Below are 24,644 nucleotides of genomic sequence, written 5' to 3'. Positions count from 1 at the left end.
CACCTCCGTTTTCCTTTCTTCGTTATCTTCTCGTCACAACGACATACCATCGGTTACCTGTTCTATACTAATCACGCGTCCTGTGGAGGCCCATTTCTTCTTCCTCGTGTCAGCCGGAGCGTAATTAACTCGTTTTTATTCTACAGTCAGTGCACGTTAAACAGCCCCAGGTGGTCTCAATTAGTCTGTAGCCCTCCACTACGCTGTTTGCCGTAGCTCTTGTGCAGCTTCAGGACGTTAAGCCGCATATACCATACCGTATAGTACGTGCCTTTCCATACCACACCATTCTGTACCATTTCCCCTCACAAAAGGAAAAATTACAAACAATACTGATTTCCTTCTCAGACTGTTGCCAGGAGCGTCTCGGAAAAGAAGGATCCTGGCGCTAAAGCCTTTTCGGTGGTTTATTTATACACCACTTTTACGAGTTTTTGTTGATGCATAATGAGTGAAGACTCATTTGTAGGCCGACTGTAATCAGAATCATAGTGCTATGTCCAAGTAACTTCAGATGCGCCACGCCTGGTCGCATGGAAAAAGCGCAAAATCCAGCTGTGGGCTGCACTAGATCGACGTTCTCTGTGGATATTTGTAACGCCTGAGGCGCGGCTCATTTGCACTATGGACGGATACAAATCAAGGAAGAAGCAACTTTTCCCCGTCAAAAGTACCCCCTTCCAGCCATTGGCGTCGGCCGATTCGCATTACCCTGCTAGCGTAACAATGCAGGGAGGGAACTATTCCCGACCATGGAAGAAGGGGACCATACCTTTTCATCTGCTACTCCCTGCATTGTCACGCCAGCAGGCTCACGAGATTCAGTGGACGCCAGTGGCTGGAAGAAGGTCCTTTGAGGAGGAAAAGCCGCTTCGTTCTTGAGTTCTATCCGTCTATAGTGCGTTCGCCTGCTAAAGTACACATCTCCCCCGGCTCAGGCTGTTTCAACTATCAGCGAGCACACGCCGTCAGATCTAGCATAAGGCGCCCCGAATCTGCTCAGTTTCGTGTTACCGCTCACGCCTGGACATTTGAAGTCTCATAAGAAGCAGAAGGACCTTCATTCGATCGCTCTATGGGGAGCCGTCTGTTTTAAAATAGCCTTTGCCTGCTTCCGCCTCCCCCCCCCCCCCCCAAAAAAAAAAAAGATAGCTCTCTACCATAAATGCCATTAGAGAAGAACATATTGGTTTAGGACACTTCTGGTCTTCAAACACGTACTACGCAATCAACAGCGCTTTTGCTCTTAGTATCCATGCATAGTAACGCGGCTACTGCGGCCTTGGATTCAACCCGCTAAATCGCCTTATTAAAAAAGGAGGAAATGGCATTGCGGCGGCTTCGAGGACACGTTAATATATAGACATCGTGGGCCGTAAAAAAATTACTGACGGAAAACCTAGAGGTAACGCAATGTTTATTGCGTTGGTGTATGTAACGCTTTTCATTTGGCTCTGGGGAGTTCGGGGCTATTCACAAACAAGATGATTGTTAAGAAGCCAAGCGGGTGAACCAGCGCCTTATCTTCTCTTCTTTTAGTGTTTAGCGAACCAATTTTTCCAAGTGTTACTTGATTTGAGCGCCTTTGTGGGGCACTTCTACACTTGTGTATAGCAGGAGACTACTTGCACTCAGCGAGCAGTTTATCTTTTGAGCTGCTGCGTGAACGGGCCTGGGAACGGGAACAGACACGAGCCAGGCCGCGCCACACGTCCAGCTTGGCGGGCGGGGTCCGGACTGAGTAAAGCCCGTCCCGAACCCGAGCTTTAAGCCGCAGGCCTGGGCCAGGCTTGGGCTTTGAGTCTCGCCCGTGCAGTCTTCTAATGCATATGTAGTACTGGTGCGGCCAAAGTAATACGGAGCACACTTCGGCATTCGAAATGCCATAACGAGTTCTATAAAGATACGAAGCTTTTATGCGATAGCGTGAAGCCTCAGCGGAGCAAAAAGCCGTTGGTGACCGGCCGGCATTGTCCAGAAAAATTATCATTGGCTGGCGTGCAGTGAGGTCATCAGCGGCGTCACAAGAGCGGAAAAATTCCTTTGGCTAGAGAGAAGTGTGGTGAGCATACCGGAAGCGATTTTACGAGACCAGCAGTGACGTCCCCAGAGCAGGTGGCAGGTGATGTACGGGAATAGCACTGGTCAGGAAGAGCAACCTGAATCTGACAAGCCCCATCAGCTACATACGGCAAAGGCGTCAACAGCTTCGAATTCCGTAGCATTGCTAGCAGTTAATAGATTTAGGTGTCCGCGCTTTTCTTTATTTTTTCTGGGGGGGGGGGGGGGGGAGGGGGAGCGGAAGCTTAAATGGTAGCGCAGCAGCATTTACTAGAATATGTATAATTTATATTCACCCCAGTGTTTGCTATGTAAGGCGTGAAAGGTGTTTGATAGCTGAGGCACACTTCGTATTATTAAAATCTGCAGGGACGCTACACTTACCATATGCATTGGCAATGCGCCGGCATTAGAAGCTACTGAGACTTTGGAAGTGACGTCACTCCCTGTAAATGACGTCACTTTCCTCCAGGCAATGGCCCAACTTTGACCGCCGACACATTTTCTTTTTCCCGATGAGGTTTTTAATGCTGTCTCGTTAACAATGGCCGCCACTGCACGAATCTGCTGGCTCTGTGGTACGGACTGTCTACTGTGGCGAAGGTCAAGTTAGGCAACGGCGCCTGACGCCCAAACCCGGACCCTGACGCAGAGTACACTTCCTCTCGACCGCGAACCCGCCCAACCATTTATAGGGTGCGCAGTAATTTGTGGGTGTTGAGTGGCATTAGCCGCCGTGTGTGGCGTCATTTCGCGAATGAAGTTCCCTCTCTCCGAACTCAATGCACTCAGCGTCCCGCACTGGCGCCACTTGAGCAGGGGCGAAGAAGGCAAGGAGGGCGGCAGCCCGAGGGCAGCCACAGGCACGGAGGGCGCGCCCCCCTCGGGCACAGGCGGCGAGACCAAGCCTCCCTCGGGTCTCAGCTCGATCACGGTGGCGCTGGGCCTGTGCGCCTGTTGCTGCTGCGCTGTCATCGCGGTCGTTGCCATCTCCTTTGTGCTGGCCATCTGGGATGTGTACACGGAGCTGAAGCAGCAGCTGATGCCAGAGGAGTTCGAGTACGGCCAGTGGGCGACCGTCTCCGACGTGAGCGAGTGCTCGCACGTCGTACGGTAAGCGGTCCTTCACGCGGGGAGATAAAAAAGAAGGGAAAGAAAGAACAGAAGGAAGGAAAAAGAAGGAAAAGGTGGTACAAGAAGCCAATTTATTAGGTGTTCGGGGAAGACGAGTGCAGTCGGGCACAGAATTGCTTGGCAGTATAACGGGGCTTGATCAGCGCTACTTTTGGCTCATCTGCCAATCAGTGATTGCTCTCGAAAATTTGTAGAGCTAAACTTACCGTCTAACTGTATGTCGGAAGCTAAGGACCATGTCAGTACAGCAGTACCATATCACGAGCTGAACAACCACAGATTTAAGGAAATTAGTGTTTAAATGACTCGGTGAAAATGCATTACGTTGTGGAATTTTTTTGTACGGATTTTGTTCGGATACCTTGAATGATAAAAAAATAGTATTTACAGATGCGTAAAATATGGCATATGGTGTTTCAACAGATGGCATGAATGAAAACAACATAGCCAAGCTTGCAGACGTTTTACCCACAGAGGAGTTGCGTAATTGGGTAACATCAACAAAACCATATTTCAGCTGTGCGTTCAATACTGTAAAACCTAACAGTAAATTTAGCCCAAGTAAAACCAATTTTTACACATTCCCAAAAATATGTACGCAATATCGTAAAGATTGCAGGAATCTTTGCGTCCCATTTTTATTGAGTAATTTATCTCAGCAGGAATTGTGCTTTTGTTCGGTTGCACGCGTGAAGTGACCACCAAGAGACATTTGCTTTTTAAAGTTGCTGTAAATTCTCATGGTGACAAAGTGGATGTCATTCCAACTTTTTGTCTTTTTTTCTGGTGTATGTAAAACATTTTTTTTTACAACTGCGTGTTGCTTGTGTACATAGCTGTCTGATGCCGTGTTGTTTAATATGCGTCACACTGAGCAAGTTGTATATCCGCATTTTGTTCAAACTTTGCCCAAAAACCAGCAGAGGTTTAGCGCTTGTCCAACCTAGTGATACGAGCCAAAGCTCTGTTAAGCATGGTTACGCATGGTTTGGCGCCAGAGTCGGTCCGGCGCGCGCCTCATCCATGCCGAGAGGGAGCGACTTAGCGCCAGGAAAGCAGCTGTTATGGCCCCGCTAGTCACGTGGTACAGCAGCGGCGAGGCTCCGAGCGAACGCAGTTGCTGCGCCTCTCCACAGAGTCACAGGGCATGACGTCACTGCCACACCTCCTCTCTGCCGGCTCAAGGTCAAACGCGCACCAAACTTGACCTTGGTGGTTGTAGTACAAAGAGGAGAGCTTTCGCTGAATTTTTTCACTTGTTCGGCGTGAAGGACCAATTATGTATATTGCTGGCTTTCAGTGACGCACACAAGCACAATGTGTTACAAAGGCGCAGGACTACGAAAATGTATATAGTGGCAATAAAGCAATTACAATTCAAATGGCGCCCTTGTGCTGTGCGATGTCAGTGCACGTTAAAGATCCCCAGGTGGTAGAAATTCTACCGGAGTCCTCCACTACGGTACCTCTTTCTTCCTTTCTCCTTTCACTCCCTCCTTTATCCCTTCCCTTACAGCGCGGTTCAGGTGTCCAACGATATATGGGACAGATACTGTGCCATTTCCTTTCCCCAAAAACCAACTATTATTATTATTATTATTAATTACCGCAATGATCAGCGAAAGATGTTATAGCTTTGGTAAAAGAATTTAGCCCTGTATTTGGCCGTGGCATATGCGTCGTCAGCCGTAAGAGGAAGCTTCCTAGGCGTGCTGATGCGAATCATCGGAATCTAATCTGGCCACCCGTCGCCTCGCACCTCTCTTTCTTCCTTCTTGCAATCGCCCTCTTCCTCATAAGGGGAGAGGGGATTTCCCTTCTACATTTTGCCACCATTGGGTGGTTCGGATTTAATTTAATTAAACTAGCATAAACTTAATTCGATTCATCGTCGTCATCATCATCATCGGCCTGACTACGTCCACTGCAGGGCAAATGCCTTTCCAATCAATTAATTTCATTAACTTAAATTACCCAGTAATTTAGGTCTAACGGCTAACGCTGTATATTCCACGGTAGAATGCAAGGCTTTATAGCTAAGCGAAAGCTACAGCAACTTTCGACGTAAAAAAAATAAAACAAGACCGTACTTTCAAAACAATTGCCTTTCTGCATTTTCAGTCTAGCAACTTTAAAATAGTAAAAGATATATTAATAACATATGGATGTGAAGGTTCTAGCTTTCAAGTTTTTGTTTCTATAAAATGAAGGCATTCACTAACGAACTGGTACCATTGTGGGAAAAAGTAGCAGACCCCCTTCCTCCAAACTCCGATCCTCGCCACTGCTCTTGGGGACGCCACCAGACAAAGAACTTCTGGTGTCGAGAAGGGCCCACTGCCCAGGTATGGAAAAAAATTGGATATAGGTTTTTGAGGAAAGGAAATGACGCAGTAACTGTCTCGCATTTCTCGGTGGACACCAGAACCGCGCCGTAATGGAAAGGATAAATGAGGGAGTGAGAGAAGAGAGGAAGAAAGGGCTGCTATAGTGGAGGCCTACGGAATAATTTCGATCACCTGGGGTCTTTAACGTGCACTGACATCGCACAGCATACGGGCGCCTTTTGCGTTTCGCCTCCATCGAAACGCGACCGCCGCGGTCGGTTTCGAACCCGGGTATTCCTGCTCGGTAGACGTGCGCCTTAACCACTGAGTCACCGCGGTGGGTGCAGGTACAGTAGTAGTAGTAGCAGTAAGTGCTTATTAAAAAATAATAATAAAAATGGAAGTTATAAGATTTTGCTACAGAAGTGCTTTTGCAGGTGGCACCCCCATGAAGAGTGGCACGGGTCGAATCTTCGAGGGGGGTCTGTTACTTTTGCCCACGGTAGTTCATCAATGCGGTTTTTGCAGCTGAATTGCACAGCAAAATAGACATTATGTACGTGTTAAGCTCCAGATTAAACGATTAATTAACTAAAATAATAAATTTTTATCTAGATTCGTGGGGACAAGGCTATCTGGCGAAATTTCAGGTCTTCAACCTCGAAGGTGAGCCTAGTTTTTAAGCTTTCTGCACCGGCAATGTAGTTCGAAATAGCGGATTTCGAAAGTGCCCATTTAAAGCTGGTTGAGTCGGCTATCCAGCGTTGCAAATATTTAAAATGGTGTCGCTGCGCGTAGTATTGCCGCCGAAATAGGGAACTGCAGTTGCGTCATGAAATATACACGCGGACACGGTGCCTGTATTTGCTCCTGTAGAAATGAGAACAACATCATTTTATGAAGTCGAAATGCGGGAAAGCCAACTCAACAAGCTTTCAAATGCCTATCTTTTGGATTTCGATATTTCGAGTCACCATGCCGATAAAGAAAATTTAGAAACTTGGCTCAGCTTCGACGTTGACAGCCTCCAATTCCGCAATATAATCTTGCACCCTAAAATCCAAATGAAAAAACTAATTAGTCAATCCAGTTAAGCGTCTAATAATAGAGCTCTATCACGTACATAATGCCCACCTTGCTGCACATTCCACCTGCTCAGATCGTGCGGACGTCTATGTTTTTACAATAATATCTATATATGTTGAAAAAAAAATGAACGGCATACGCACGGGCGAGGAACAGCCAAGGATAATGAAGCAACTGATGACGTACAACTTGGGGTGCATATCAACCGTTTATCCACCTCCTGTCCAGTTCCGCCGCCACTATTAAGCGCTCAGCGCTCAGTAGCAGCTTGAAGGGCAACGTGTCCAACAACTAGAAGCGATGTACAAGTAGTAATACACGCATATTTCCGTTGACACGTGAGATGCGAACGAGATGAACATTCTATTCGATATCGCTTTTGAAAAGCGCCCATCGCAATATCGAACTTATAATTACCCTGCTAGTATTTAACGGCAATTCATTATAATATTGCCATTTTGCCGTTATCGTTTCACACGTCCACGACAGCACAATGCTAGACGGTTTATAACCCCCGGGAATGAGAGGTGTATGAAGGAAGATCTGTTGCTCTTGCCGTGACTTGCAAGCAAAGCGAATTGGATCATTTCATCAATTTCAGAGGATGTCGGAAAGCATAATAATTATCGCAAGCTAATAAGGGGCGCTGCCTTCATAAATGCATTTGGGCCTGTTCTGGTAGATACTAGATCGAAGTCTTCCTGCGGTCAGCTTTGTCAGCAATACTGTAGCGTATGGACGCAGTACGCCGGCTTAATTCAGTGAGTCAATGTGTGGACGCATTTGGGACGTATTGATACGACAGCGTTAAAGCTCCCGTCCAGCAGAAAACCCGGCGTCGTCAGCGGTTTCATGGTCAGAGGCCGCGGCGGTTTGTGAGCAAGAATGCAAGTAGCCCACATGCCACCTAGGTCACGTGACCTTGTAACGTAACCACAACCTGCCCACCATGGCCGGTGGCAACCTGCCCATCGAACTGTGAGCAAACTGTCTACTGTGGCAGTTAGATTGGTCGCGAGAGGTTGCTTTAGAAGAGCAACCTGGATCTCACAAGCCCCACCAGTGTGGATGTGTTTGAAACAGCCGTCTGCTGGGGCAGTGGTGCATCGCTTAACCTCTGCACCACTGCGTCAGGTATGGCTTGAGGACTCCCAGTAATCTACAAAGGTAAAGTAGAGAATGTTCAATTCCGTATATCTGGGCATCACTTTATCTTTAACTTTTATCTTTTACTTTATCTTTATCTTTACAGCGAGGTACGCAAAAGGAAAATGGTAGGTGCATCTTAAATTCAAGAAGACAGCAAAGTGAATCATGGACGAAATGCTAGTTAATGATATTCAAGCTGAAATTTAAAAGAAGAAATGCTGAAATGTATGCTGACGACACAGCTCTTTTATGCGCACATGAGTGTGCATCTGAACTAATTAGCACGGCTAGCAGGGACTTAGAAACTTTGAGTAATTGGTTTACCTCCAACAGACTTGTTGTAAACGCTAATAAATTAAAATACATTATATTTAAGAGCCCAAGAAAAATAATTCCTGAAAATTTGCCTGCCGTGCAATGGCTGGGTAATCCTATTGAAGCTGTCAATAAGGTGGCATATCTGGGAGTAATTCTGGACGAGAACTTGCACTGGAAGGCCCACAATCAGGCACTTTCTAAAAAGTTGGGTGCAGCGTGCTTTGCACTGTATAAGTGCTGCGAGTACTTTGACAAAGACACACTCAGAATTAAATATTTTGCCATTTTTCAAAGCCAGTTGTCATATTGCATTAAATCATGGGGTCACACCTGCCAATCTTATTTGGAGTCGCTCAGGGTTTTGGAAAAAAAGGGCAATTTGGTTCATCACACAGTCGAACTACAACGCACACACTGCTAACTCTTTTTAAACACCTGAATATTGTACCACTAAAATCGTTTATTGAATGCAGGACTCAACTTACGGTACATGCATGTCTTGTGAACAATTACCCTTTACAATCATCCATTTTCACTCTGCCATCTAATCACACCCGTAACGCTACACATAAAAATTTCCTTCTTCCGAAGATGAAAAATCTCTACGGAGAAAGGACCATGGCTCATGTGGGGACGAATCTGTGGAATGCCTTTAAAGATAATGTGAAGCAAAGCAGAAATTTTCCTCTCCCGTTAAAAAAATGTTATAAATCAGAGTGATGAGAGTGTATTTTCTCTGCAGTTTGTTTTTTCTTTGTAAGCTGGATTGTGTAGCGACTTCGTATTTGTATGCATATACACATTTGTTTAGTTTATACCTTCTTTGGTTAAAAGATTTCAACTTTCTATTGGAATGCAAGAGCCTTCATCATGTGTAATGTAAATAGTTTGTTCTGATGCCTGCACTTAGTTTCATTTGATATGTTTCGCATGGATCCCATCTAGCTTTTAGCTACGGATCCAGATATTGTTTCCAATATGTTTTGTATAAATGTTCCGAAATAAACTTCAATTCAATTCAATTCAAAGGTATCAGAGTGGATTCCAAGGGGGGCAAAATTTTTAGTGGGAGGCAGAGAGTGATTCGGGTGGAGAGATTAGGACATTCGCAGTGATAGGGAGAGGACTTTGTCCTGAAGTGGACGCAGCTAAGCTGGCGATGAATATGTGTACTTCTTTCTTCGCCAGCATGTAAGCAGTACAGGCAGTCACACCCACCTTTGCTTACGACACGTCATGCGCGGTGGGAGCTCACTCCAGTGAACACGTGCGATCCTGACAACTTTCAATTTGTACATTTTAGATGCGAATAAAAAATTGGAGGGGACACCTAAGCTCCACGATACCTTTAATGTATTATTGCCCACATATGCAGAATTGGTCATTCTCTGCTTAAAATTCGTAGATTCCTCATACTACTCCTGGTGCAGTGGTGCAGCGGTTAAGCAATGCGCCACTGCCCTGCGATGGCAGGTGCTCCCAGCAGTGTGCCTTGTGCGACCCAGGTTGCTCGCGATCAATCATTTGGTTAATTTCACCTTCCACGGTGCTCAATTTGCTCACAATCCGGTAGGCAGGTTATGATGACGCCCAGAGAATACATGACCTAGGTTGCCCACCTGCCTCCTATGTTGTTTCTCAGGGAATATTTTTTTATTTTTTCGCTCATGGTCGACGACGCCGACGGCGACACCGGTTTTTCTGCGACACGAGCTCCTTAATGCTATCGCATTAAAAGCGCCTAGATCACCGTGCACTATTTCCACTGGATTTGTGCTGTTTCTCACAGTACATTTATTTGCTACAAGAGGAGGTGTTCATTATAGCATTGGCAGCGCGTTGCATGCGTCACAATGAACTCAAACGTACAAGAATTCATGTGTGCGATTCTGAAAGGTAGTGGTGATGGTAGCAGTGTGGTTATATTATTTTGAAAAGAACGAATAAAAGGCAGGGGTCGATCATGGAAACGCACAGGAAAGCACATGACCGCACAAGTGAAAAGTGACGAAACAATTGCGAATTTATTTATTTATTTAACCACAGCGCCGACAGGCATTACAGTACGGGAAGATGTGCAAAAAGATGACATAAGCAGCGTCAGCAACAAACTAATCGACATCGCAACAAGAAGCAACGATAAAACAAAAAAGAAAGAAGAACACACAGCACAAGAAAACTGAAAAGCGTTCATTATAACATAAAAAACTTCATTACACATAATAAATCAGAGTTTGAAGTAAATTTGTTCCTATGGCAGTTCTACCCACGAAAATTGGCTGCAAACATGTGTTACAAGTAGGGCTTAATTGAGTGCAGAATGGGCGACTGAAACCAGCTGGGGCCGCTTGCCACCTGAGCACGAGACGCCTCTAAGCCAGTTTTTTTTAACGCGACAGCGTTAAGGAGCTCGTGTCGCAGAAAAGCCGGTGTCGTCGGCGTCTTTGGCCGTGAGCGAAAAATGGCTCATCTCGGTGGACACCTGAACCGCGCCGTAAGGGAAGGAAAATCCCTTCACTTACGGCGCGATACGGGTTTCCAGCGGGAATTGTGGGACAGGCGTCATTTCCTTTCCTTAAAACCAATTTTCATTTCAATTTCCTTTCCTTACAGCCCGGTTCGGGTGCCCATCGAGATATGTGAGACAGGCGTCCTTTCCTTTCCTTAAAAAAATTATTTTCATTTTCCTTGCCTTACAGCGCGGTTCGGGTGTCCACCAAGATATGTTTCCTCTCCTTAAATTGTCCGGGCAAGGGGTCGCACCGAAGGACGATGGCGTTCCGTGGATTCCTTGGCAATGTTGCAACACGCTGTCGCGTCCTGCTCTTAAAGGCGAAGCTTAAGCATCCTCCAAATTTTTATATTCGTTCCCGGGTTCAAACCCGACCGCGGCGGCTGCGTTTTTATGGAGGAAAAACGCTAAGGCGCCCGTGTGCTGTGCGATGTCAGTGCAAGTTAAAGATCGCCAGGTGGTCGAAACTATCCCGGAGTCCTCCACTACGGCACCTCTTTCTTCCTTTCTTCTTTCACTCCCTCCTTTATACCTTCCCTTACGGCGCGGTTAAGGTTTCCAACGATATATGAGACAGATACTGCGCCATTTCCTTTTCCCAAAAAACCAATTATTATTAATATTGCCGACACAGCCTCTTCATGGACGGAACATGATATATTCAACGTATATCATATACACTAGCACAAGCACGCTGTGGCTGGTGGAGTAGGACATGTTGCCAGCAAGTGTTAAGGTCCTGCTCGCAATTGCATTCACGTTTTTTTACAAAAAAAATGATTTTGATGAAAGGAACAATGAATAACTGCGCAAAAAGGACGGGACACGAGAGAAGAACCACACGGGACAAGCGCAGACGAACCACTGGTTTATTGCACCAACGCCTCCTTCCTTCATCAACAAAGCGCATGCGTACCAACCACAAAGGCAAAAGCCGCAATTATTTCGTCATACCTAGAAAAACCAACTCCTTGCGGTACAAGTGTATGGACGCCTCGCTAACACATTTGTTAGGCCCTAATCTTGCGATTTCCAAGGCTTCGATAATTTGCTGTTGACCATTTCCTGTTGTCGATAGCGTCCTGTTGACTTTCCGCATGGCGGGCGCAGTTTCTGCATTGTAGAAGAGTTAATTTCTTTGTTGTTTATGTAGATTCCCAGCACCCTGAGAGTGCTAACTACTTCAATGAGAATGTTGTCCACTTGCACGCTGACCGCTCTCATTGCCTTCCCTACGGAATGCGACAAGCTCTGACTTCTCGGGTGAACACAACCCGGATTTATAGGCGTACATTTGTACCCCAGTAGCGGCTTCCTGGAGCCTGTCTTCCATTTCTCCGAGGTTGCCCTCAGTAGTCTAGATAGTTGTGCCATCCGCATACAGGGCGTGTGCAATGCCCTGCATTTGGTCGAGCAGAGGCGGCAGCCAGATGAGTGCTTTGTTGAACAGCAGTAGAGATAGTACCGCTCCCTGAGGCGTGTCTCTCGTTCCAGTCTTCACCTCCGTTGTTTTTTTCGCGCCTGTGTTTGCTTTAACAATCCTGTCTGTGAGGAAGTCCCGGACGAACAACATCATCTGCGGAGCATTCGCTGTCCGCATATGATGTTGTCCATGCTCTCGAGGATCACAGATTGTTTGATGTTGTCGACCGCTCCCTTCAAGTCGAATGCCAGAACGGCCCTTTAGCTTATTTTATTGGCTGGATCTATGACTTCAAGCTTGAGTTGTAAGAGGGTTGGCAGGTGTGCTCTGAACACGAACATCATGTGTGGGAACAGCTCGTTGCCTTCCTTGAAGTTGGCAAGACGCGTGTTAGCTGCTTTCTCCATGAGTTCGCCTACGCACGACGTCAGGGATATTGGAAGCAGGTTTTTATGTTGATTTCTTTCCCTGGCTTCGGGATGAAGTGTACGTTGGCCGTCTTCCGCGCCTGTTGGATGGAGCCCGCATGCCAGCATTCGTTGATGTAGTGCGTGAGGTGTTGTATGACTTCCGTGCCGAGGTTAGACATCAGTCCCACCGTGATTTGGTCTTGCCCGGGTGGTGTGTCAGGTCGCATTTCCACCAGCGCCGCAATGGTATCTTCGAGGGTGAATTCCCTGTCTAGGCTAGGATTTGGTGGTCCCCTGTATTCTGTGCTGCCCAGTCGCGGATCTCGTTTAGTGCAGATAGGGCACTCGACGAGTTCGTCAGCCAGCTCTTCGTCCGCGCCTTCGTAGCCGTGTGGGGATATGAATATATTTCTGCGTTGTACTCCCTTAGCATTGGGTGGGTCTTTAAGGTACCTGAGGTGAGGTGTTCCATGCGGTCTTGCTGTTTAGTCTGCCTTTAAACGATTCGAATCTGACTACCCAGTTGGTCTTGGCCAGTTCCCAGGCGTACTTTTAAGGCGATAGCCTTTAATGGCTCGTACTCGCTGTGACCGGCCGTCCGCTACATCTCCACCTAGGTCACGTGACCTTGTGATGTCACGTGATCTTAAGGTCACGTGACCTTAAGATCACTAGTTGGTTGCGATCCATATGTATCAGCAGCGCGAACACAAAAAGGAAGGAGAAGAAGATAGTACTATCTTCTCCTTCTTCTTCCTTTTTGTGTTCGCGTTGCTGATACATATGTATCTATAATTTGCGTAAAAATTGTTTAAAAAAACAAGGAAACGTGGATGATGACGTCACATCAGGCGAAAGGACGTCGAAGCAGTGTGACCCACCGCCAAGCAACAACTGCCGACACGCTGCGCATGCGCTGCGTGACGTCACCGCTTCCTCTGCAACGCTCGCGCCAGCTGCTCTTCTCCACTGTCGTCAAATAAATTCAAGCGCGGCAAATTCAAATCAGTGCAATGAGTCGCTAACGGCTTACGCCTTCCCGCAGTTAAGAGATATCTAAGTGCCTGCAACGAATTTTTTTCTGTCTGGGTCATGAGTTCTGCAATTCTTACTGTTGTGTCTCTGTCTTTTCCATATTTTAATGAGACTCCTCCTGGCTTCCCGTAGGTGAAGTAAGTGAATGTCTATCGCTGAATGGTCCTCTGTGGTTTTTATCGTCCTCGTTATTTGGTTCTTGACGTCTGCCCATTCTTCGAAGTTAACGATTTTGTCAGTACTATCGTTTTGAAGCCCTCGCCGAACTTCTCCCAGTTCGTTATCCTGGCTTATCCTCTCGGAAAGAAGCGATCTAGAAGCGACAGAGTGGAGGGCTCCGGATAAATGTCGACCGGCTGGGGTTTTCTAACGCGCCACTGACATCGCGCAGCAAATCGCGCCTTTTGTCTTTCAGGCGACGAAACGTGGGTCTGCGGCCGGTATCGAACCAGAGACTTTCGGGTCAGCAGCCGAGCACCATAACCGCTGAACAACCGTAGCGTCTCAGGCGTGCCTTGAGTGAAGTGATTAGAAGTTGAAACAGGGGGGAGTAGAAGAACTTAAAGTACTATCGCGCTCAATTTGAGCTGCAACGTTCAAGGTGCAGCAGTAGCCGGGTTAGCAATGTGAGCTCAGTGATTTTGGGATTTGATGCAGTTACATGTCGACGCAAAGGCAAAGAACACTGAATCTTGTTTAAAATTGGGTGCCCTATGTGAAGACGCGTTGATTTACTATCAAGCGAAAACATGAGTTGGTTTACTTGGGACTCTTTGCAAGCATAATTGAGCGAGACACTCCATAACCACAGGTGTTCTTGGGCTTGGATTAGTGTCATGCTTTAATACCGAATGCGTTTAAGGGCTGCTCTCACAAGTTTCCCTTTTTGAGCAGAAATGTTTCAAAATCTGTGCTCACTTTAAGCCATCATAAAAAGTAGAAAAAAAATACACCTGGGAGGTTGTATTTTGCATGTGCATGAAATTCAGTCTGGTCACCTAAATGTGTAGGTCTAAGTATCTGAATTACTCTTGCATCACTCTGAGAGGTTTATTAACACTAGATGGTATGCTAAATTGTGCATTTTGATCCCCAGTAGACAGCGGCACATCCGCTATTATAATAACGCTTCATCGTCACTAACCCTGGCGGCTCGCCTGTACGAAATGAACCCTGCAGTAGACACTAGTGATGGTAGTAAATTTTTGGGCTCAAAAGGTATCTGCGGCCAAAGCGCACCATGGCACAAGATATTTTCGTTATACTCAAGGTGGAGTTAAAGACCCCTTTCCCAAGCATTTCACCCTGAATAAGCCGAGCGCCTGAAAAGGGGAAGCTTGTACCCATTTTATCACTAGTGGGTACCCGGCAGCACTGAAGATCGAACCCCGCACCTCCCGCAGGCGAGGCAGATGCTCAAACCACTAGGCCACCGCTGCGGTGCAGTAGACAGATTCGGCGGGAGCCCTTTTTTTTTATTCTCCGTGCAGCTATTGCGCTGTAGTCCTTTTAGTTCATCGCACTGAAAATTTTCACATCATCAGCTGTTAGAGGCCAGACAACCTTCCGAGATCCCGGGTGGTTCGCCCACATTGAATGACGTCATCCCATAACAAGATCACAAGATCCATTGTCTTCGGTCACCGAACCTATGGGTCACATAACCAGACTCCCTTCACAGCTGTCACTGAAACGTTTTCACAATAGGTGAGCGCCACTTCTTTTTTCACAGCCTCTCAAGGGCCCTTGGGTGCAACCACCGGCCCATCTCAACTGTGCTTACTACCGGGGTCTCACAGCTCGTCATACGCTTGCACATGGCTGACTCAACCGCTGGACAGCAATCACGGATTGCGATGCGTCTAGCGCACCCCCCCCCCTCGCCATTTTGCCCAGCGTCTTCACCTGTCGCGAGAGCTCACCGTATGAGCATGGGTTTGCCGTTACACTTGCTCACACCATGTTTTAGGGCGGACTTCGACTGTTTTACGTCGGTGTTAGTACGAAAGCACTGCGGGAGCTAGCGGCGAGGGGGAGAGGTCTGCCGCTGCGTTACAGGGGCGCAACGTAGCGGAGCAAAACAAACATCACATATGCGAACACTGCAGAAATCGCCGAGTTTAACGCATTGCGAAACACGGCGCGAACTTTGTAATTAAAAAATAAACCAGCCCATAAAGCATTCAATAAATAAGTTACACATAGCCACTTTTATGTGCCATGTGACGTGAAGGGCATCCGAGTACGGGATGAAGTTCAATTCCAATTGAAGTACAATTGAAGTCCACTGTTTGCTAAACGGTTGAGCAGGTGGCACAATTCGCTTTTGATCAACAGCACCACGCTAAATAGCCATCTCGGCTTTTAGAAGCTGGTTCGAGTAAGACCTGGTTGAATTAGCTGCTTATCCCAAACCACGACAGTCATACCATATACCATATGTACCGTATATGTTCATCTCTGCGACATTCCACAAGGTTTCCTACAGGAGCACTCTCAAGGTACGATAAATCAGCAGCCGAGACTCAGTTCTCAAAATACTCTTGCACCCTCGTGTAACTGTGCCATTTTTAATGCGTTAGCATTACTACCGCCAATTAGCGCAAAAAGTGCCCGGCGTTGGCGCTGGTGTATGAAGCCTCGTGTGCGATGAGGAAAGTGGAGAAAAGAAAAGGGCGAGAGCGAAGGAGTGCAAGCAGGGAGAGGAAGAGGCCAGGATGAGGTGGCGAGTTGGTAGGAGGCGACGGGTGGCGAGAGGCAAACCACTGTAGCCAATCACAGTTGACGGGTGAGAAGAATGCCAATGCGGTACGGCGAGGCACACGGCGATTGCTGGGTTGGATCGGGATAGTGGAAAGGGCGTACAGCGTGTCCCGCGGTGATTGAGGGGACGGGATCACGGCGCCCGCCATCGTCAAGGGGGAACACTAATTCTAACGTATACACTGTCGCCTGAATCGCATTGGTCGTCTGTGACTTTTTTTATGTGCTGCAGCAGCCCGGTGGTTTTTTGCTAATCTTTCTTTTTCTTGTTTTTTCGCCCAGGGAGGCCTTCCAGAAAGGCGGAAAGCTTGCAGACGCTGCAGTGTCCACGCTCCTCTGCATGGGGGTGGCAGCTCCGCACCTGATGGGCATCGGAGGAGGCTTCATCGCCCTCCACTACGACCAGTGAGGCTTCTGAAATGCAGAGATCTTGATGACATCAGTCAGCACTCGCACATTACGCACGCGCAGCTGCAAAACGATTCCAGAACGTGCGCAACGCACGGGAGGTTCTAATGCAGGCCATGGGATTCAAGCACATGCACTGAAGGCACTTTTCGTTTATATTGTCACCATCCCAGTTAGACACTTCCCAACTTTAAGCTGGCCCCGTTTTGCCCCAGCCACGTGGTATTAGTCACGTTTCTGTGCATTTCCGAATGGAGCGGATCCGTCCGATTCCGCCCTCTGCCGCCACCTCCGTTTTCCTTTCTTCGTTATCTTCTCGTCACAACGAGAGACCATCGGTTACTTGCTCTATACTCATCACGCGTCCTGTGGATGCCCATTTATTCTTCTTAATTTCAGCCTGAGCGTAATTAACTCGTTTTTATTCTACAGTCAGTGCACGTTAAACAGCCCCAGGCGGTCTAAATTAGTCTATAGCCCTCCACTACGCTGTTTGCCGTAGTTCTTGTGCAGCTTCAGGACGTTAAGCCGCATATACCATACCGTATAGTACGTGCCTTTCCATACCACAGCATTGTGTACCATGCCACACTGTGCAATACTGTACCGTACCGTACCATACCATACCGGTCAAACCCTTTAATTTGTCTGTACTGCGCAAGCTCCAGAACGTGTGATCAATGCTCGCCAGGGATTTCAGGCGCTCGGTCGTGACACTCCGCACTGTGTTGCGTTGCAGCTCATCTAGGTTCACACTGTGGTGTGGTTGCATCTTCTTTCGGTGCAGATACAAATTCTAAGGCTCGCGCGACAAATTATCGCCCACTTTTATTTGTGCGCCTTGCAGAGCTCGCCCTGGCAGAAGATAAGTAAAAAAACAGCAGCAGAGAGAAACAAAGACCAAGAAGCAACACACACTCGACGAGAAAGATGCTGCATCGTCTTTGTCGTGTGTGTGACTTCTTGGTCTTCATTTCTCTCTGCTGCTGTTCTTTATAGATCATGTACCAACTAGCTCAACAATCCACCTTATCGACAGAAGAAATGCCTGATGTCTGACAACATACGCCGAGAAAAAATAGCAAGCAGAGATGAAAAAAGCCGCGATCATTTACAGGGAATTCTAAGGTGATCTGTAAGAATGTATTTCTGTAGCCATTGTACTCAAGGCTTGGCGTGTGTGGCCACACTTTTATCCGGCTGCACACGGGAGCAGACCCATTATTTCGATTATTTTAATTCGTTTGTACGAGCTTCCTGTGGCTCGCTGCGGAAGAAAGTGTATAGAACATTGCACGTTGCGAAAATCTGTCGAAAACTCATTTCTTGAATATGTAACTATCGACTAGACACGCAAGAAACGATTTATTAGGTCCACATCTCAGAATCACATCTTAGGAACTGGAACTATTACGGGAACTTCACGTTTCTTGTTGTGAACTAATTGTTATTGCAAAGCGGGATCCGTGAATTTATCCTCGTATACATAAGGCATTCGTGGCAAGAAGCAAGGGTGAAATTTTATCCGCATTCGTAGCCCAACATATTTTCGATATGTTTTGACCATTTAAAAACTGTACTTGTGACCTTCGTGACGGTTTTCGGCATTCAATTGTAAGAACATCCAGAAAGAGCGGTCTTTCTGAATATCATTTGGCTGAGTTTAAACCACGCCCATTTGGCGCACCCGCTCGGTGGACACTTCCAGAATAGTAGCAATTGCTCAGCGCCGGGGATTGTTAATCGCTAGGGTTTCTTTTCATCACCTTTCGCTAGATCTCCCATTTCAGGAGGGGTCACCTCTTTTTCTGGCAAGACAGCTTTCTTACGGATTCAAGTTCGTACTCGGCGGATGACAATGCCACTTTCCCAAAAGGTTACCAAGTACGAACTGCTTCCAAGGCCAGAGGAGATACAACAGTTGCGAATGGCAACACGCTGCTTCCAACTCGCATTCACATTGGCCTTGGCAGTTTCTGGTGTGGGAAAAGATTATCTTTAAGTCGCGGATTGCCCTTTTTGTGAAGGCCCTGGCCTCTGAATGATGCCTTGGCAGGAAACACAGTTCAGTGATTTTTTATTACGGCCTATTTCGAAGTTCATAGTCAGGAAAATAAATATTTTGTCGGCGTCGACTACATCTGCGTAAGAAAACAGTTCTCATTCAAGGAGTGGAATTAGGGACTCGCGTCATCTCGGGGCAAGCCCTATATCCCAAGCAGCTTGGCAATCAGCCCAGTATTAGGAATAGATGGCTTCACACTGGTCCTTTTTAGGACCGGGCTTTGCCAATACATTTCCAATATGGGGCCGAATAGCCATGCTGCTGGGAATAGCAGCAGAGAAACGCGCGCACTTGTCAGTGGACGCTAAAAAAGACTGAGGAATTTTTACGTGCTCCTTTCTTTTTTTTTTTTTTGGAGCGCAGTAAGGCGGTAGTGAAATGCTAGAAGCGAAATACATATGTGCACCAAAAAGGCAAACTTATTTCTCCGCGGTCCAATTGAACACCCCGCCGGTACGAAATAAGAACTAAAGAAAGACATAGAAGCAACACAAAGGAAGAAAGCAGCTGGTGAGTACCAAGTAACAGCAGATCCGTTGAAGGACGATGCTAGAAAAACTGGCCACCCTTTATACGCAATGCCCTTTTACCTCGACCATACCGGAATCTTGGAAGAACGATAACATTATCTTATTTATTCCATAAGAAAGGACACATAAAGGACCTAAATTATACTGGGACTAAAAAAGGAAACAAGAAAACTGTGCCCCAGCCTGCACCGCTAAGTATAACGACTGTCCAATCAGCTTACTGTCCGTTGCTTGCAAGGTATTCACTAAGGTTGTCGCTAGAATAACCAGGAGAACCTTAGACTTTGATCAGCCAAAAGGCATGCTGGCTATTGTAAAGGTCACTGGGCAATATACTATATTGCCAGCCGCCGCGGTGGCTGAGTGGTTATGGCGCTCGGCTGCCGTCCCGAAAGACGCGGGTTCGATCCCGGCCGCGGCGGTCGAATCTCGATGGAGGCGAAATTCTAGAGGCCCGTGTGCTGTGCGATGTCAGTGCACGTAAAAGAACCCCAGGTAGTCGAAATTTCCGGAGCTCTTCACTACGGCGTCCCTCATAGCCTGAGTCGCTTTGGGACGTTAATTTCCCCGTAAATCAAAACTATATTTCCGCGAATCTTTGCAGTGTCTCTTTCTTTTTCAAATCTGCCGCCATGCACTTTATCGCTTTGTTTGCGACGCATGACGCAAGTAGATTTATCTCGATTGATCGCAGCCAGGCAGAGCTAATTCTACGTTGTTCCAGAACGTTCTAATTACTTTGGACGCTTTATCTCGAAAGTTCGCTATCAGCTTTAAATTGACCAAGGCCGACAGCGGCGGGCATTCTGTTCGACGACCGCCGAGCACGCTTATTGGAAGCCGCCGCCGAGTGATTCAGTCCATTGTGGACGCAAGTCAGCCCGAATAAATAGTTTTGTTTAGACACCATTTTCGCAGCCTTTCTGCTCTCCGGAGTGCAGTCACCACTTCGTGACAATATTCACATCATCAATCAGGTGATAGAGAAATGCGCAGAATATAACGAAGCCCTATATATAGGCTTCACAGATTACGAGAAAGCATTTGACTCAGTGGAAAGATCAGCAATCATGCAGACATTACGAAATCACAATTTAGAAGAGCCATATTTAAAAATGCTGCAGGATATCTACCGCGGCTGCACAGCCACTTTGGTTCTCCATCAAGAAAGTAATAAAATCACAATAAGGAAGCTTGTAATGGAGACAGTCTCTCCAATACGATTCACCACGTGTTTGCAGGAGGTATTCAGAGACCTGGATTAGGAACAGTTGGGTATAAGAGTTTATGTAGAATACCTTGGTAATCTGCGATTAACTGGCGACAGTACCTTGCTAAACAACTCAAGGACGAATTGCAAACCATGACCAAAGGCTTAAGCAGGCAAAGCAGAACGGTGGGTCTAAAAATTAATATGCAGAAATTAATGTTCAACAGTGTCGAAAGGGAACAGCATTATGCGATAGGTAGAGAAGCGCTGGATATGTTAAGGAAATACAACTACTTCTACTTAGAGCAGGTAGTGACCGCAGATCAGGAGCACAAGAGAAATAAAACTATAAAAATGAAAATGAGGTGTAGCGCATATGGAGCGCAAGGGCAGAAACGTGGAGCATCGCGAAAACGGTTCTATTTATATTGAGGACAAATATGCGAGCTATGGAAAGGAAAATGTGTAACGTTAAGATATAGGAAGAGAGCCAATGAGTCAGAGAACAAATGCGAGTTAATGATATTCTTGTCGAATTCAAGAAAAAGCTATGTTTGTGGGCAGAACACGTAATGTAAAGGCAAGATAACCGATGGTCCTTAAAGGTAACGGATTGGATTCCAAGCAAACGTAGCAGAGCGGCGGCAGAAAGCTAGGCGAGCGGATAAGATTAGGAAATTTGCGGGTATAAGGTGGCCGCAGCTGGCACAGGACTGGGTCAGCTGGAGAGATACGGGAAAGGCCTTTGTCCTGCAGTGGGCGTTGTCATGTTGCTGCTGATGATGATGTTTACGCCTGCAGGTGGTACCCTCAGCTTACTACGTCATTTCTTCTGCCGCTCTTGTTTTGCAGGAAGACCGACAAAGTCAAGGCCTTGAACGCCTTGGGAAAGTCAGCTTCCTCGGTTGGAGTTCTCGCTCCAAAGGAAACCAAACGAGGTACTTTCTCATTCGTTAGGCGTCTGCATGGTGAGAGACGGAGGGCTACTTCAGCAGGCAGAGTTTCCCGAATTCGAGTACACTTCCGTACCCGCCACTGAAGCGCGAATCGCCCGCACACCACCGATACAGCAGTGCTATGGCGTCCTATATTACTTCGGTAGCCAATCACAACAGTAAATGAAATCAGCTTTTTAATGTTTGACTTTATTAGACGAGCCAGGTATCAAAATTCTAGAGCATATAATTTTTTTTCTTGTGATTAGTTTCTTGACCACGTAACAAGAATAATTTTGAAGCGAAAGCTACACTACGCTAGGTTTTCAAGAGGGCAGCGTCCGGGCACTCATGTGACAGATGTCACGTGGTGTCACGTGGCAGGTCATTGTACCTAGTGACGTCATCACAATCTGCCCACCGTGGCAAGTGGAAACTGCCCCATCGGACTGCTCCGTCGGCAGTGTGCCATTCAAAGGAAGCTTTCGCTTCTCCCCAGGGTTAACCAAAGTTTAAACCACAGCTATTTTTTCTAAACTACGGAGTACTTTCTTGTCGTGGAAGAATTCTGTGCGGCGGTCCCGAATGTGGGCGGAGCTTCACTGCAAACTTATCTTGTATCCGACTGTACATGGAGCGAAGAACTGAATGGCTTGCTAATAAATACAGATGTCAAAGGGAAGAAACTAGTAGTAATACAACCTTGAAACAAAGTACGACCGTCAGAAAATGCTCAATGACAGAAGAAAATGCTGTATAAGACAACGCGGGAGCTTATAGAACAGCTAAATCTAAGATTAAAAGGGAAAACTTTTGTGACAATTGCAAAGTTAATGGTTTATTTTCCAAGGCCAGGGCTGCGTGCTTGAAGACTACGTGTTGTCAGCAAAAACTTGACACCACATATGATGTTTGCCGTTGCTGTATGCAAGACAGGGAAACGGATTCTTATCCAGAGGAAGACCCTCCAACCTTCAGCGCATGATGCCGCCGCAGGCATCCGCGAAGTACTGGAGTTTCGATATACAACCTTTGTCCGTAAAGTTCTGAGACTGAGTACATTAAAAAATGAGTTTAACATTGAAATCATTTGTGCATCACCCCTTCGAAATAGTCTCCCTTGCAGTCTATACACAGCTTCCAATGCTTCTGGAGGTCATGGAAACATTTGGAGAACGCTCCTTTTGGCAGGGCTGTCAGCTCCTTTGTAGTGGCGTCTTGAATGGCCTCCACGCTCCCCATCCAGCGACCTTTTAGGGCTCTCTTCACACAAGAAAACAGGAAAAAATCGCATGGGGAGAGGTCAGGCGAGTATGGCGGATGGAGAAGTACAGTAATGCTGTGCTTGGCGAGAAATTTTGTCACGCTGATAGTGAGAGCAGTGTGCGGCCTTGCGTTGTCGTGGAGAAGGCTACATTGTCCAGATGCCCATAATTCAAGGCGACGGCGTCGCATTGCATCACGCATGTGTTTGGAGCACGCGGATATAAAACTCCTGATTCACCGTGTGACCTTGTGGGACGAACTCATGGTGTATGACACCTCTGGCACCGAAAAAAACTCTCAGCATCGTCTTTGTTTTGGTCTTCTGTCGCCGCACCTTTCTGGACGCCGGGGAGCTTGTGGACCCCCATTCGGCGCTCTGCCTCATTTTTTGAGGTTCGTATTGATAACACCATGTTTCGTCTTCAGAAATGATGCTGTCCACGAAAGTAGCATCCTTCTCTGTCTCGGAGAGCTAGTCAGAGCTCACTGATGCCCGCGTGTCCTTCTGATCATGTGTGAGGGAGTGCGGCACAAGTGTGGCATTCAGCTTTCATTTCCGCAAGTTCTCACGCAAAATTTGGTGGCACGTTGTCTTACTAATGTCCAGAGCATCTGATAGCATGCGGTATTGCTGCACGATTTCCTTGATCCGAGCCACGTTGTTTTCATTCTGTGAGGTTGAAGGGCGCCCCTTCTTTGTTTCGAAATAGTCTCCCTTGCAGTCTATACACAGCTTCCAACGCGTCACGTAGTGCCATATAGCAGCTATCACAGCAATTAAAATAAATAGCTCAGGTTAGCCAGAAGAGATGGCGCACCACACACGCACCAACATTTGTTTTGGGAAATCATTTCTAGAGAAGAAAATAAATCAGTCTCGAAACTTTACGGACAAAGTTTGTAGTTTTGACATGCTTATTTTTCGAAAAGTCGAAACAAGTAAGAGACGAGTGGAGGTCTGGTGGAGAAGGTCATGAGAGCTGTTTCGTAATGGGAAGAAAGTCTATCTATCTATCTATCTATCTATCTATCTATCTATCTATCTATCTATCTATCTATCTATCTATCTATCTATCTATCTATCTATCTATCTATCTATCTATCTATCTATCTATCTATCTATCTATCTATCTATCTATCTATCTATCTATCTATCTATCTATCTATCTATCTATCTATCTATCTATCTATCTATCTATCTATCTATCTATCTATCTATCTATCTATCTATCTATCTATCTATCTATCTATCTATCTATCTATCTATCTATCTATATATCTATCTATCTATCTATCTATCTATCTATCTATCTATCTATCTATCTATCTATCTATCTATCTATCTATCTATCTATCTATCTATCTATCTATCTATCTATCTATCTATCTATCTATCTATCTATCTATCTATCTATCTATCTATCTATCTATCTATCTATCTATCTATCTATCTATCTATCTATCTATCTATCTACCTACCTACCTACCTACCTACCTACCTACCTACCTACCTACCTACCTACCTACCTACCTACCTACCTACCTACCTACCTACCTACCTACCTACCTATCTATCTATCTATCTATCTATCTATCTATCTATCTATCTATCTAACTATCTATCTATCTATCTATCTATCTATCTATCTATCTATCTATCTATCTATCTATCTATCTATCTATCGATCTATCTATCTATCCCACCCACCCACTTACCCATCCATCCATACACCCACCCACCCGTCCGTCCGTCCGTCCGTCCGTCCGTCCGTCTGTCTGTCTGTCTGTCTGTTGCGACCTGTGGCCTGTTACTTCGTTACGGCTTTTCGTAACCATATTCCTTTTGTCACGGCCCATTTATATATCGGCTATGTGCGAACGCGCACTCTTGCGATAATTTTTAAATCTCATGTACTTTACCCTAAGTTCGAAAAAAAACCACAAAAAACTAACATTAAGAAAGCAACTTAAGTGAACATTTCTCGTCTAACTTTACAACTTTTACTTTGAAA

At 46.3% G+C, this 24,644-nt stretch overlaps 1 protein-coding gene across 1 annotated transcript in view; it reads left to right on the top strand.

Annotated features, from left to right (window-relative positions):
- The window catches only part of LOC144118657 (glutathione hydrolase 1 proenzyme-like), a 65,775-nt gene that overhangs the window by 1,492 nt on the left and 39,639 nt on the right, over nucleotides 1–24,644 (top strand). The window contains exons 2-4 of the mRNA XM_077651527.1: nucleotides 2,881–3,174; nucleotides 16,501–16,623; nucleotides 21,284–21,369. Of these exons, the coding sequence (XP_077507653.1) occupies nucleotides 2,881–3,174; nucleotides 16,501–16,623; nucleotides 21,284–21,369 (503 nt within the window). The remainder of the gene's footprint in view (nucleotides 1–2,880; nucleotides 3,175–16,500; nucleotides 16,624–21,283; nucleotides 21,370–24,644) is intronic.

This window comes from Amblyomma americanum, chromosome 2 (genome assembly GCF_052857255.1).
Source record: "Amblyomma americanum isolate KBUSLIRL-KWMA chromosome 2, ASM5285725v1, whole genome shotgun sequence".
NCBI lineage: Eukaryota > Metazoa > Arthropoda > Arachnida > Ixodida > Ixodidae > Amblyomma > Amblyomma americanum.
Note: the sequence above shows the minus strand (reverse complement) of the source record. Positions and strands in the feature narration are given on the sequence as shown.